We start from the raw sequence: 15563 nt of genomic DNA, 5'->3' as shown, positions 1-15563 counted from the left end.
TGAAAATGGGATGGCAAACACTTGCAGAGAGAAGACGCATCAAGGACGAAAGCACACTGCAAAAAATTTTAAGCCAAGACCTAATGGTCGATTTTAATAGATTTGTAATTAAGAACTCATCCTATTTTACTCGAGGCTCCAATATCAGACACACAATCAATACAAGTGCAATGAAACACTCTTTTTTTAACCGTGCGATGAAATTTTAACATCTGATTCTCTTATAACTAGACCAAGCGATCTTATACTTTTATCCTTCAGTCTTAGATAAATAAGTCTATGCTTATTTGTGATCTTATTTTTATGCCTAATGCACCATTTTATTTCTACAGGCCTAGCGGCCACTTGAAATATTTTACAGAGATAGATAGATAGATAGAACTTGTAACCAGAACCCACTTAGTAGTGATTGCAAGTGCCGTAATTCGCTATATTAGCGAGAGGCAAGCACAAAAATTCATTACAATATTGCTGAAGCCGAGACTGGGCCGTAGTCTACACAAAAAAACAACAATGTTGTTTTAGTGTGTGTAGACTACGACCCGTTCTCGGCTTCGGCAATATCCCGCTACAGGACACCTGTGATTTATACGAGACAAGATACCGGTAGTAGTTACGTTATTATCATTCTAGTTGAGATTTGATTTACATTACTCTAAGTCGAGCGAGTACGCTTTTTCTTTTGTTTGACCACTTCGACTTCTTTTGTTTTGTTTCTTTTGTTTGAACCTTGAATTACTTCTATTTGATTTTTTGCTCTTCATAAAAGTATTATGTTAAACGTAACATGCAAATTCCTTTGCTCCTATATCAATGTGTATAGAAAAATAAATGTATATGAAAAGAACTTGAATATCTTGAAATTTGAAAGATTTTGCTCTACTTGAAAATTATCTCCTTTCGAAATTATACAAGTTAGAAATATAAACATCATACAAAACCTGGAAATATACATAAAAATTGTGCTTATTGGCAATAACAATTTATATAATGTGTTACATAATATGTATGTAAATATCCGAGGCTTTTCAGTGATTAACCGGTAATGCAAGGGCTGGCTATCTTGGGAAGCCAGGGCTATTGAAAAGCTGGCTTTTCACGAAAAGAGCCAGCTTGAAGCAAGGAAAAGCCAGGGGAGACTAACAGGTCTCGTTATATAAGCAGGCGTTAAACAGATGCTTGGCAGAAGGCTCAGTGGAAAGCAAGTGAGCTGATCATCTGTATTGCCGTGCTTCTACTGACAAGCAGTTTGCGCTGTGGAGATCGAACTTTAGAGTCCATTGGGTAGCAGTGAGGCTGCTGATGTGGTTTGCCTACGGGTTGGCAGTAGGGACTGCCGTGAGATCGGTGACAGCATTCTGCTGTGGGCGTGTATTGCCGTGGTGGTGAAGGCTGGTGGCAAAAGGGAGGTTGGTGTGTCATCGTAGCAGCTTGGTGCTGCGCAGCAATATCCTCGTTATATTGCTATATAGTTCAGTTTTCTTTGCTCTTATGTCTCTGATCTGATTATATGCTCTGACCGCAACCGGATGATACCTGACATCTTTTTTTGGCAATAAGTTCATTTATATTTGGTGTAAAGTCCTATGTTGTGGAAATTCTCAGAATGGACAGCAGGTGCTCATCAGTGGGATGACTTCTGTGTGCTGTTTTGTTGATCTTCATCCCAGAGAAGAGCTCACACAGATATGTGCTCCCAAACATGCACAATGTTCGAGCAGCATGAAGACGAAACTGGGGCATTTAGGTAGGGATGGACTGAATGAACTGTGCAATTCCTGCAGTGTCGTACTTTGCCTTCAGTGTCCCATTACATTGAAGCTTAATCAGTTCCATCTGAATTTGTGCAGTTTAAAAATCGACAGCAAATGGGTCGCGAAACAAATCAAAACTCTTTTTTGTGCTTCAAAGTCACGAAAACGTCGTGCGAGCTCAGCATGTGGTGTGCTAAGTTTGTCGGCAAAGTCTGCTTTGGGGAACACATTTATGCTGACTTGCTTCAACATTACTTGGCAGCAGGGAAAGTGAGACAAGTTGCACTGCACTAGAATTAATTCTTTGAACCCTGGCTGTTCATGTCAATGTGCGCCAGTAACCCTTAGCAGTTTGTTTAATGATCTGAAGTTGATAAACCTTTATTAACTATATCTAAATATGCTCATAGTGCAATTATATTTGGTAAAACACTAGTAAAAAAGTCAAGCAACCCACAGCAAATGTCATCAAAAAGAAAAAAACAGTATTTCACCATTATTCGGGCTAAAACTATGAAAATCCGTGCGATTTTAAAAACTTGTAAAAACATTTATAGTAGTATCATATCCATCGTGCACACGTTCATCACTATTTTATTACTCAAAATAAACTGGGAAATTATAGTTAATCTTGTAAAGGTCTTCATTTGCATCACGATTGTCCATGACTTACCACGAACTAGTTGTATCGATTTATTCACGATATCGTTCTAATAATATTTATTATAATGAAGTTGATGAAGATATTCGCAAACTGTTACAAATGGAAGCAAAATTCCTTGAATAGCATTCTGTGCAAGAATTAATTTGATTGGTTTACATTGTTAGCTAGAAACAGCTTTTATAAATAAAGCCATGTGAATGCCAGAATAGCGGCCATTAAGTTCAAAGGGTTAGTTGAAACTAGAAGTTTGCGGCACGGTAGGTGAAGCATTGCATTAACTGTATCTACAGTTCTGTGCAGTGTGATGTTATCAGCACTTCATATCGATGGGCAATGCATAACAATAATATAAAATGATCTTGCGGGCCAGAAATGGTTGCAAAGCGAGCTGGATCTGGCCCGCGGGCCATGAGTTTGACATGTGTGCTTTAGACTGTATACCAGGTCACGCCGCAGCGTTTTTATTTTTCGGATGTTTGTCACAGTAATTGATGTTGAATGAGTCTCACCTGATGCATTATTATTTGTTGCTGCTATTGTATCTTTAAAGTGGACTCGTAAGGCCATAGTATTAAAGAATCTCTGTGAAAAGGACTCGGTTACCGAAGTCCGAATTATGAGTTGTTTGCTCCTGACTCGGGCGATTTCCTTTTTAATATACATGTATTAATTTTCAACTTGACTTGCTAACGAACCTTGAAAAGGCAAGTACAAAAAAATTGCGTTACGTGACAGTTTGCGTAGCCAAGAAACTTGAAGAATGAATCCCAACACTTAAGTATATAAAGTTGATCTTAAGTACATTTAGGTAACCCTACATAGAATTTTGAACTTGAAATTTGAACAAAAATGTCTAAAAGCAGTAATGGGTACTTGCTATGGGTGAAAATGTGGAGAAATTATGTTATGCATAACTAATCTAAAGCCACACACAGCATCAGTCTTGAATTCGCTTTGTCATTTCTTTCTATTTTGACTATGTTCAGTTTGTGTACTTTTGCTTTGTCATGTGGGAAATAATTTGATAATTACTGGTTCAGGTACAAGGAAGGTGTTAAGCTGTTGTAAGCAGTACTGGTATTTACCAGTAAAATGTACTTTATTCTGTAAGTCAAACAATGAAATACACAACTAACAAAATTCTAAACAAAAATGTTAATGACAAAAGGTTAAAGAGCCAATAAAAGTTACACCCTTATTCGAACGGTCGTCCATGCTTACTTGCTCGGTCTCGTACGGCTGCGAGTGTCGACAGTCAGATGAGAGTCATGGCAGTCCTTATATGTAGAGGCTTGGTAGTTGAGATAGCGAAGTGGAAGAGAATCAGCTGATGGGGGAGAAGAAAGCTCCATAGGTGGGGAAAGGATAGAAGCTCCAGAGGCAGGGGGAAGAAAGATGGAGACTCCAAAGGCAGAGGAATGCGCCTCTGCAGGTCGAGAGATCCTCAGCAGGCCCTTGAGAATGAGTGATAGATGGATCGATCTGGTAGATGAAGAGCTAAGATGAAGAGATGGTAGCCGTTGGAGCTGTTCATTTCTATAGATGTCTCTGTTAGCCTGTGAGAAGGTATTTAGGTGCTCAGGTTCTGTTCTTTATGTTGCAGAGGTTAGCAATTGCGTAAACTTGTCTTAAGTATGTCATGAGTGTATAATGTTTGGAAATAATGACTAACTCCAATTGTCTTGGTTGTGTCTGGTACAGGTCAGATATCTTTTAATGGTTTTCTGGCATGTCAGTTGATTTCCCTTTTCTCATGGGCTACTTCTACAGGAGGTTTCTAAGCTGCTTGTAAATGAGTATATGATGACTGTCTTTATTGCTAGTCCTCTAAATGTATTAGGTGTCATGTTCATTGTAATATTGCAAGTCTCAGGTGTTTAGTGGTTTCTTCATTACACTCTCTGCTTTTGCTAAAACGTCTATACAACAGCGCTTAAAAACGCTACTAAACATGTAATTCGTGAGCCCAAGTTTCATTTTTTAATTAGCGACACTGTTTTGGTGGTTGCAACCATTGAGGTAGATAGAGTCCTAACTGACCGAAGAGTGTTATTTCAACATGGATCAACTTTTTCTTTTTGATGGATTGACGTTTTATTCAGCGATCACTTTGGCAAACACTTTAAAGTGATATAATATACAATTCCAAGATATAATCACAACTTCTTATAAGCTTTATCAGAGTTGATTCTGGCTGAACTAAGGTTCCAGCTGAATTGGACCGAACACTGGTCTCGCAGTGTAGGACAGTAAACTGACCTGGATGAATGGAACTGAGAGCTGACCTCGGTAAGGTTGAACCAAAGACTGGCTCAGCTAAATTATACTGAAAGCTGGCCCAGTAAAGTTGGACCGCAGACTAGCTGGCTGAATTGTACCATAAGCTGGCTTGTTAGAGCTGGACAGAAGACTGACCCGACTGAATTAGACTTAGATCTGGCCCGGTAGGCCTGTACTGTTACGTCTTCTCTAGCACATGGCTAGCTCGCTGATACAGTGTGATATGCATTGTAATTTATACATGGGAACTTATCCTTCCGATTTGTCCCTATGCCGAATCTATTCGAATCTTTCTGGTGGTTGGCAATAGCTGCTACTTCACTGTAGAACACTAGTCCAGCTAGGTTAAAACAATTGACTAAATGCTTATACCACATATGTGTTAAGTCACGAACTCGTCAAACGTACTAGTTTTCCTTTTAAACCTTAAACCACAGTTTATGAGAGAACAATGTAGTGTAACAGCAGGGCGCCGGGACCACGGCCGGCATGACCGACAGCGCAGCTTAGTCAAGTTCGATTGTCACAGTAGGAGACTTGACCACCTATGAGCTGGCTTGGTATACCGAGCTACATAACACAAAAAAGATTGCGTGCAGCGATAAGAAAGGGTCGAAGCTTATCACACCTAATCGATATATGAGGAGCTTGCTACCATCGATTCAGCAGAGCTAGCGCAGTCTTTCTGCGTGATTGTTCTTTGTTGCGCACACAATGACTTCATGTATTTTTAAATATATATATATATATATTTAAAAATATAATGCAATATATTTTAAAAAAAATAACCTGCAATATATATATATTGCAGGTTATGTATGCTCACCTGGTCAATACTCTGCTTGTAATCGACCAGTTGATACTTGCTTGGATACTTTCTTTTAAAACGATGCCGTGCAGCCAGCTGTCAGAAACACCCTTGGAAATTCATGGGCGCTTTGATTATGTAGAACAAGTAGATAGGGCTGAGTTAGCCGAGTTGGCTTGGATCTCATGTCTATCAGGGAATGAGCCCATCCGGTCGCCAGCCCTTGCTCAGACACCACCTCAGAAACTATGCACAAGTGAAAAAGCTACTCGCAGAGCCGAAAAAAGGTATAGTCCGTCCCGAGTGCTACATCAGCAGTGACACGCCGGAGCAGGTGAATGAGGCTTAAAGGGAGCCCGGCACTTGCAGCTTATATAGAGTCACCACCAGCCGGCCGGTCACCACCCTGCAGGGACTGGTGGCATATTATCTAGAACTTCGCTGTCTACGTGTGCCCCTGCCGGTATCAGCATTGTTTTCGTGACCAGGTTATGTCACACTGGAATGCACACGAAGACGCCGGGTGCAGGGGCGTGGTCTACATAGTCGACTAGAAGCTTTGTCTGTGTGCCAGAGGTTGACCAACTGACCTTGTGGTGAAGCCGTGCACTCCTACATTGACTGTGGCTGACCGTCCCTAGAGAATCAGTGGCCCAATCAGCTGTAACGAGTAGGCTGACACCAGAGATGGATCGATTGAAAACAGTGGCACTGGAGCCCAAGCCAACTTGGGTGACCTAGGTTGCTGCTGTACGACTGAGCCCACCAGATCTCCCACCCAAGCTCTGAGCTGGCAGCCTGCCCCTAAGGAGAGACCTGCACAGGCCCGAAAAGAGCAGCCCTCAACTGAACTGAGAAGTGACTGAGCCAGGGAGCCATTAACACTGGTTGAGTTCCAGGCCAAGAGATTGACTCGCTTCCTGGGAGCACCTATGGCCGATGAAGACCTCTATCAACGGCAGGGGATAGAGCCTGCCAGCTATTGGAGGACAGCTGACACTGGCAGGTCTTGGCCCTCTGGACGGCTAGCCTAGTCTGCACTTGCCGTTTGAAATGAGAGGTCTGCACTTTTGTCGAGTCGGAGGTTCAGCGCCTTGAGTATGGAACCAGACAGCTCTGATCACGGCTACCGTCGCCTTCCAGCGATGTGTGGAAGTCTAAGAGCCTCCACTGTAGGGAGACTGTTACGGCAGAGCGCCATGATCAGGGCGGCATGAAGATCAGTGACCAAGTCCCATTGTCACTGTAGGAGACTCAGGTGCCTGTGAGCTGGCTTGGCCAGTCAGCTGGCGCTGGCTGGTTTTTCTTGGATGTGGCTCGGCATGCCGAGCTACACAACAAAGACAAGATCGCACACAACGGTAAAAAATGGGCAGAGCCTATTGCACTCAATTGAAATATAAGGATCTTGCTACCATCGATTCAGCAGATTCAGTCTCTCTGCACAATTGTTCATTGTTGCACACACATTGGCTTCATGTATTCATATATACATGTATATACATCGCTCAAATGTATACTTCTGTGGCTAATACATTCGCTGTATTTATTCTTGTGGAAAGTAAAAGGAACTGGCAGCTGTGGGTTTGACTAGCGCTCTTAGTTGGTTTACCAGATACACAAATATTAAAACTTTGTTCAAATAATATCTAACGTTTATTAGCAATACAGCAAAAGTCATATCAAAAGCAGACTGCCCAACATATGCAGTACTGCAGCACTGAAGCCTTATATACAGACGCATTCAACAAAACAAAAAGTGATTGGTTAAGTATTATAGGTCGAGCCTATTGGCTATCATTGGCTCATGCACAGAATGATTCACAAATCACACAATTGGATGTTACTCATTAGATGATCAGCAGTACTTTTATTGACTTTCACACTCGCTTAACAAGGGATTTATCTACTGCAACCGCCTATCTATATATACATGTATATAGCTATATACATTGTATTTTTCAAAGTTTTTCTGTCTGTGTATGTCCAGCTATAGCTGTTTAAATCTTGGAATTTAGAAACCTGCATTTTGATGGATTTAAACTCAATGGAGATTGCAACCACAAGATTTAAATCCACGTGCTGTACAACTGAGCTATACAAGGCATATTGATTAAAGACCTTATCATATAATATATAGCGTATGCACACGCAAAATGACGTATTGTTTGAAGCTATGAATTCTATTAATTCTATGAAACATGATGCTTTTTCGCGTTTTCCTGAACTTCTATTTCCGGATTTTCGTAAGGTTCAAGTGCTAAATCGTGGTGAAGGTCAATACTTTTCACGCGAACAATTGTATTTTCTCAAGTAGGCCTCTACATTCTCTCACCGTTCAGTCAGACAAAGACAGTCTGATATCCTATTTTTTAATTTGTACCGGTGTCGAGAGGTACCACTATCGTCGTATTCAAAGTTTTGATTAATAGCTTCTGGTGGAACAGTAACCTTTTTATATACACACGCACACACTTCTATGCAATAATTGTTACTATTAATTCAACATATTCAGGACTTTCATTTTGTTTTTTCAGTTCGAATTAATTGTATCATTACCGAATCATCTTTTATTGTAATCGTAGCAGAACAGACTTAATTTAGCTATTACTTGCTAATTATTTTACATTTACATTTAAACTCTTTTAAAGTTGTGTTATTTTTCTTTCAATTTATTTGACCAGCATAAAACATTTTCCTCATGATATGAAGTTTAAAAGTTAATTGTTTGACAAATTTAAAATCTTTTACAGTTATTTTTATTTTCTTTTTTAATTTATTTCAACTACACAAAACACTTTTCTCATATGTAGTTGAAAGTTAGAATATCAAATGTTATATGTTAAATACATAAATAAATCAATTTTCTGTCCAAAGACTTATTACTCTGGCAATGCCAGATAGTACAGTTAGTTTCTTATAAATATAATGGGTCCCACCGGAACTTCCCTATGGCTATTGCCACTTGAACTGTGTATACAGCAACTTAATAAAATTGCTGGAAATAGACATAGCCATTATTTGTCCGGTGCTTCTGGAATACTTCAATACCATCTTAACCTATTATTTTTGCCCATGGGATCAAAACATGAAAAGGCAATTCTGAAACATTGACCAAACAGCAATATTACAGAGCATTATATTGGCGTCACTCCCTGTGATGGCAAATGATGGATAGTATCTACTTTACCATACCTTTGCTTCATAAGATGCCTGGTTTTTCTGTATACAGTCAAACATGGATAACTCGAACTTCAAGGGACCGAGCAAAAGTGTTCGAATTATCAGAGCGTTCAAGTTATCAGAGCACTGTCACAAGTCCATATATTTACTTATTTATTAGTAGATACATGTACATATACAAACTATAATATAAATCAAAAGCACAAATGGCTTGTTTCAAATTAAATGCTTCTAATGTAAAGTTTAAAACGTTTTCATGAAAAAGTATAGAGATTTTTCTATCACTTGAGATTGGTTTGTTGTTTGAGGTGATGTTATTGCCAGGACGTTTTTCAGATTGACATTGGCAAAACTTGATCGTTGTTGAAATGCTCAAAAGAAAAGACATTTTTTTCTTTTGGGGTTTTACCCACGATCAATTTTGCCGTTTTTTCTTGAAGTTTATGCAGATTACCTTACTTTACCTGAGATTCGTTAAGAGCAACACTCCGAGGCAGTTCAATTAGAAGTTTTACGAGGTTTTACGGTACATTCTATATCACTCACGCTTTTTTAATAGATACTTATTGAATGTACACACGTATTCTGTGTTTAGGTCAAACGATGAATAGTTTTTTGTAGCTCAGACAACGTATACGTTTAATTACAACAATTTTTAAGACGATTTAAACATTCAACATTCCGACGTTGATTCAACACGGAATCAACGTCGAAAAACTATTCATCACGGGCTAGCTGGGTTACGCCATGCACTCAAGGATTTTCGCCACGCACATACAAAACAAAAACAACATGCGATTTTTGTTTTGTATGTGCGTGGCGAAAATCCTTGCACGCGTGACCCGACTAGCCCGTGCTATTCATCGTATCGCAGTATAAATCAAATTTCACCAAACTTAGAAAAGTCGTTGAAAAAAATATTTTGCCGATGGTGGTAATAACGACGCTTATGAATTACGAAAAGATGAAGTTTACCTCTATGGCTTTGAATAAAGTGATTTTCTAAAGCGATAACAACCGTTTCGGTAGCCGTTGGGCAAAAAAACAGTTCGAATTAACAGTGTTGAATTCGAGTTATCTATAGCAATTTATCATTACGTGGGAACTTACCAAAGGAAATGTTTGAATTAACCATGTGTTCGAGCTATCCGTGGACGAGTTATCCATGTTTGACTGTATATAAAATGCTAAGCAACACATCCAAAATGAAAAATGCTGTATATTGCCACAAGATAATGCACACTCAAGGGAGTATGTGAATGTATTGCCACAAGATAATGCACACTCAAGGGAGTATGTGAATGTATTGCCACAAGATACTGCACACTCAAGGGAGTATGTGAATGTATTACCACAAGATAATGCACACTCAAGGGAGTATGTGAATGTATTGCCACAAGATAATGCACACTAAAGGGAGTATGTGAATGTATTGCCACAAGATAATGCACACTCAAGGGAGTATGTGAATGTATTGCCACAAGATAATGCACACTCAAGGGAGTATGTGAATGTATTGCTACAAGATACTGCACACTCAAGGGAGTATGTGAATGTATTGCCACAACATAATGCACACCCAAGGGGGTATGTGAATGTATTGCCAGTTGTAAAAACACATCTGCAATTGAAATAAAAGCTAAACAAAAAATATAAAAATATTGCTACTGGTAATATCTAAACAAAAATACTATGTACATCAATCTAATAATACATACCTATACAGTGTATACATATATATATATGCACACACTACCTTTTACTCTTGTCTAAAATGAATAGTATATTTAGACGTGATCTGTTCTTCCTATTTCTCTTTTTGACAATTACCTTGTTTTTACCATATTGAGTAATGCTTCAAGTAAATGTCAATGTACGTCGAAGGAATATGACGCACTGGTTGATGGCAGTGAAATAGTTTACCCTTTTTGGCCTCACAAGAATGGCTAAAACCTCAAGTTGGTCTATCCTCCAAAAGAATCGGTTAAAAGACTACTCGCAACACTTGGCTTGCACATGAAGTCTTCTTAGTTGTGTTGTGTGAGCACCAGCTCACATCGTGTTATTATATGCACAACCGGATGGTTAGCAAAATCAACTATGCCGTGACAACTTTTTGACATTCAGAAATTGACTGAAAGGGGGAGCGGACACATATCCGTGGTCGCCAAAGAGTCAGCTGGTTGATAGGCCAAATGTGGAACGCAAACTTCACTCTTAACAGCGCCTCTTAAGCTTTTAACCACATAGCCAGCGATGTAATTTAGAATGCGCTGCTTTTAAAGATTAAAACTTGACAGTGATTCTATGAGCGTTTCATGCAGCTCATCATCTATTACCAACATTGCAAGAGATTTACACTTGCACCAATCAAGAGTAAACAAACCCGAAATTGAACCACAATCTGACACATCACACATCTGACACAGCTGCAAAAGAGGTAACCGATTGCTTAAAAAGCAATTCACGCAGGTTTGACTTAAAACCAAAAGCAGTCAGGTTATCATTGTGGACATCCATCCTACGATTTTAGAATACAATGTTTCGATGTAGTCCTGAGAAATTCCGAAGGTAGGGAAATATGTTAGTCTTTCTGCGAAAAAATCGTCTGAAAGCATCAATACATCTACATGTATGAAGGTGCATGTTAATCCCACAACCAATGTCTTACGCCTAGATGTATGCACTGGCTGGTGAGCACAATTTTCAAGACTCCGAAGGTAGTTCAAGAATCGATCCTATATGTTATTGATGTTCTCATGGTTGTCGGGTGTCAATGGTCTTTTGAAATCTGTCTCAAACTTGCCTTTAGAGTTCGGTGCCCCGAAGGCTCGATCCATTTAAAAATTAAAAATTCACTCATAGAAACCACATATGAAAATGTTGAATGGAAGGCGGATGGAAATGATGGATTCTTGCAATGACAATTAGACACATTCTGCAGTATCTAGTACATGTATTGAAGCCGTTTAAACTCTCTGGATCCAGATTCAAAGCTAAAACAAACAGAGAAAACATAAGATTTACTGTCTAAAATGGTAACATCGTTCTTCCACCAAAAGGATTAAGTAAATCCAGAGTCGGCCTGCTCTCATGCGTTGCAAAATTGCTTAGTTAGGACTTAATTTACCTTCAAAAACTAAACTTCATTGCAAATGTGCCAAAGCAACTGTAAAATCTGACACCGCCAAAGTGCTTGCCTACTGATTTATCATTGTAGTCATTTTTGTTTGAGCTTTACATATGTCCAAATTTCTTAATATTAAAACAGTGCAAACATGTTAGGCTGCAAAGCCGGCAGCTTATTTGCTGCTTCAAACGTGACTCATCGTATTATTTATTAAATAAAGAGGTACTTTATTCGGATGCATATAGTGAGAGCTATACCAAAATCAGGTTTTTATCCTACATGAATACAAGCTTCGCATTTAGGCAGTCAATCTCTTAGCTGTATTGCATCATATAATTTTCAAATTGTATATGTAAGACGAAACGATAAAATGTCGTTTTTAATGTGAAATGTTCTAAGTACATGTACTTCTTTTCATTCATTATGTGCCCAACTCATGGACAGCATGTCCATTATCCAAAATAGTTTAACTCTCCATCATTAACCATGTGTCATCCATTTCTATGTGTATATAGGTATAAATATATGTATATTTACACCTATATGTAGATTATAGAACTTATACTCTATTTAGCTTATACTAAAGCTTATACCGCGATTAGCTAGAGCCTGGCTTCATTTCACCATTTGAGAGTAAACCCAACTTCAGAGGTAAAGTGAGATAAAGGGTCCATATGAATTATATTTAGACTTGGCTAGTGTGAGGATAGGCGTGGGTCTATTGCAGCTTGGCTGGCTCTAACAAATGCACATATATATATATATATATATATATCACAACAGTATACATGTACTTTCATTATACCACTTGCAACTACTGCATATAAGAGTACTATTCATGCCTCTCACCAAATCATATTGTATACACAAATATGTTGCTTTGCAGCATTTACTAGAGCTTTGTTTTATATTTAGTAATGTTATAACTAGGTATTTTCAGCGAGTGCCTTCGTGGTGAGCATAAGATGATGCATACGGTTGGCTCGCTCAGAAGAACAAGCTGCATAATGGTTACCCGTAGAGGTTTAAGGAGCTCGTCAAAGTCAAGTAAAACACCGATTGTCGAGACATTGGAACGCCGAATTAGAGTGACGGGTCCAATCACAGTGGCTGATTACATGAGAGAATGCTTAACGCATCCCCAACATGTACGTGCTGATGTTCACATCGTAAATATTAATTAAGCTCATTTTTTGTAACCACTGCTATCTTTTATAATTTTCTGATTTATTTTGTAATTTATACATCTATATAATTACCTAAATTTAAAGGTTTGCATCTTTATGTGCAACCATAACAGAAAGTTGCTTCTCATAGGCTAATATTTTTTATAACAAATCATCGGTTTTCTCCGTACCGGTCTCTTATCTGCAGTGTGAACCACAGTCTCAAACCGACTGTCGCTTTTGATAGAGTAACATTTGAGAGGAATTAGGATGAAATATTTTGGGTTGTTTGGTTGATATCAAACTTTTCAAGTTTAGCCTCATAGTACACACCTATTGCCCTATTAGGAGCAACCTTTACTTCACAATTATCTCCACTTTGACACTATGCATTTGCAGTTATTTGTTACCTTATTATGCTAACTGTACGAGGACCTTCACCGCTCTGCTAATCTTCCCAAGGCATCATATCCTGTCATTATATACATGTAGATAATATTATATAACTATGTAATATGTCATTATGTAGATAATATTAGTGTACATTGAATTATTTACAATGTTGCGGAGTGTCAAACAGCAATGCGTTGTTTAAATCAGTCTCCATCTTAACTGAGTTTGTTAAATGGCCATGAGTCAGTTGTGATCACACTGAGCTCTTCTTTGTTATATACATGCATTGTTGTGCTCGCTTGTAGAGCTCTAAACTTATTCAAAGTCATCTTCATTGCAGGGTTACTACATGAAAAAGGATGTGTTTGGATCTAAAGGAGATTTTATAACTTCACCAGAAATATCACAAATGTTTGGCGAAGTGAGTTTCTGGTCTCTTATTGCTAGCAAGACTTTTAGTGACCAAGGATAATATCTTCTTCTCTGCTAGCTTTAGTATGCATCTTTGTAACAAATAGCTATTTGTCTGCTCGTGTACCACCAAATGACTCGTATCATATTAACATTTGTCAATAAAACTATGTAAATCTTTATTCTATTGTAGAATTTTACAAAGAAATTATATGGCCATTTTTCTTCATACCCAACTTTCTGTGGTCAACATTGATACGCTTTACACGCTTTTATTGAAGTGTATAATTAACAACTTGGAAACTTTTGGCATTGTTTTCCATTAACAGATGTCACGGTCGTCTGATGAAGAACAGGTACAAGCTGCTACATAGAAATGTATAAATTTTTACACGTAAAAGAATTATCGCAGCTTGTTTTCATGTTGTTAATTCTGGGAAATGCAAAGACTTTTATCGTCCATGCAGGAACTGCGCATCTCAATGAACCTTCAGGTATTGCTGTAAATAAAACAGACTTCTCTTGTTACAGTTACTGGGTGTTTGGGTGGTGGCTGAGTGGCAAGCCCTCGCCTCTGATGGTCACCTTCACTTAATAGAGTTTGGGCCTGGCAGAGGCACTCTTGCAGCAGATATGTTGCGGGTTGGTATTAATCCATTTTTAGCCTTTTGCTCCTTTTGAAGTAAAAGCTAATTCTTTAGATTGATCAAAGCTTTCTTGAATTGCTGAAAATCCGGAGTTATTTACCCTACAAACATGGGGCATGTAAATCCAAATTTAGCACTTTCAATTTAGCACTTCAAATTTAGCACTTCCAGTTTAGCGCTTTAGCCCTGGATAATTTATTAATAAGCAATTCAGAGCTGCTCTGCGCACTCACGTAATTGGCTCACTCGTTAAAGACGAAATTGCTGAAAGTTTTAATTAGATTTGTTGGTTCTAATATTGACCTTAAAGAATGAATTTACATATATGCACTTACATATATGCATTTACATATATGTATTTACATATATGTACTTATATGCATATATAAGTGCATATATGCACTTATATGCATAAGTGAATATATGTATTTACATATATGCACTTACATATATGCACTTACTTATATGTATTTACATATATGCGCTTAAATCTATGCACTTGCTATTTCGTCACATATTTTTGCATGTCTGCCAAACTGTGATTGTAAATTTCTTTTCTGTTATCTATTTTGCATATTAGACAATATCACAGTTTGACTTCATGAAAGAAAAGATCTCTCTACACCTGCTTGATGTTAGCCCTAAGATGATAGCCCTACAACATCTCTTACTTTGTGGGCGGGAGCTTCCGCCGAACTCACGAACAGAGTCACCTGAAGCTACGAGGAGTATCTTTGGTGACATAGATGTTTCTTGGCATAGATCTCTTGGTATGTCTGTGTGTAAAATTATTATTTGTTGTATTTCAATCTTCTAGCATCCGCTTCTCTGACTGCTTGTACCTCTATTCACAGGAGAGATCGAGATGAAGGGAAAATGCTGCGTTATTGCTCACGAGTTCCTTGACGCTCTGCCTATTCACAAGTTTCAGGTGATTTAAATGAGGTTGATGTCTATGTTCAGTTTTAAAGTGATAGTCTACTGCTGAGATGAAGCTTGTGAACTTAGGAATTGTTATGTGTGCTATAAATTGCTGGTAGAACCCAGGATAGAACTAGGTGCCCTGAAATGAACTTGGTTAATGATCTCAAGGAACTGTCAAAACTGTACAATATATGGATAAACGA

General features: G+C 38.4%; 1 protein-coding gene across 2 annotated transcripts in view; it reads left to right on the top strand.

Moving 5' to 3' along the window:
• Window positions 1-15563, top strand: part of LOC137401051 (protein arginine methyltransferase NDUFAF7, mitochondrial-like) — a 37177-nt gene that overhangs the window by 2229 nt on the left and 19385 nt on the right. Inside the window, exons 2-6 of one of the 2 annotated variants that reach the window (XM_068087398.1) lie at window positions 12760-12967; window positions 13719-13799; window positions 14321-14431; window positions 15017-15206; window positions 15291-15367. In XM_068087398.1, the coding sequence (XP_067943499.1) occupies window positions 12785-12967; window positions 13719-13799; window positions 14321-14431; window positions 15017-15206; window positions 15291-15367 (642 nt within the window). In that variant the 5' untranslated portion in view covers window positions 12760-12784. Of the gene's footprint in view, window positions 1-12749; window positions 12968-13718; window positions 13800-14320; window positions 14432-15016; window positions 15207-15290; window positions 15368-15563 lie in introns of both variants that reach the window. The other variant, XM_068087399.1, reaches the window with a different exon arrangement.

This window comes from Watersipora subatra, chromosome 7 (assembly GCF_963576615.1).
Source record: "Watersipora subatra chromosome 7, tzWatSuba1.1, whole genome shotgun sequence".
Taxonomy (NCBI): domain Eukaryota; kingdom Metazoa; phylum Bryozoa; class Gymnolaemata; order Cheilostomatida; family Watersiporidae; genus Watersipora; species Watersipora subatra.
Note: the sequence above shows the minus strand (reverse complement) of the source record. Positions and strands in the feature narration are given on the sequence as shown.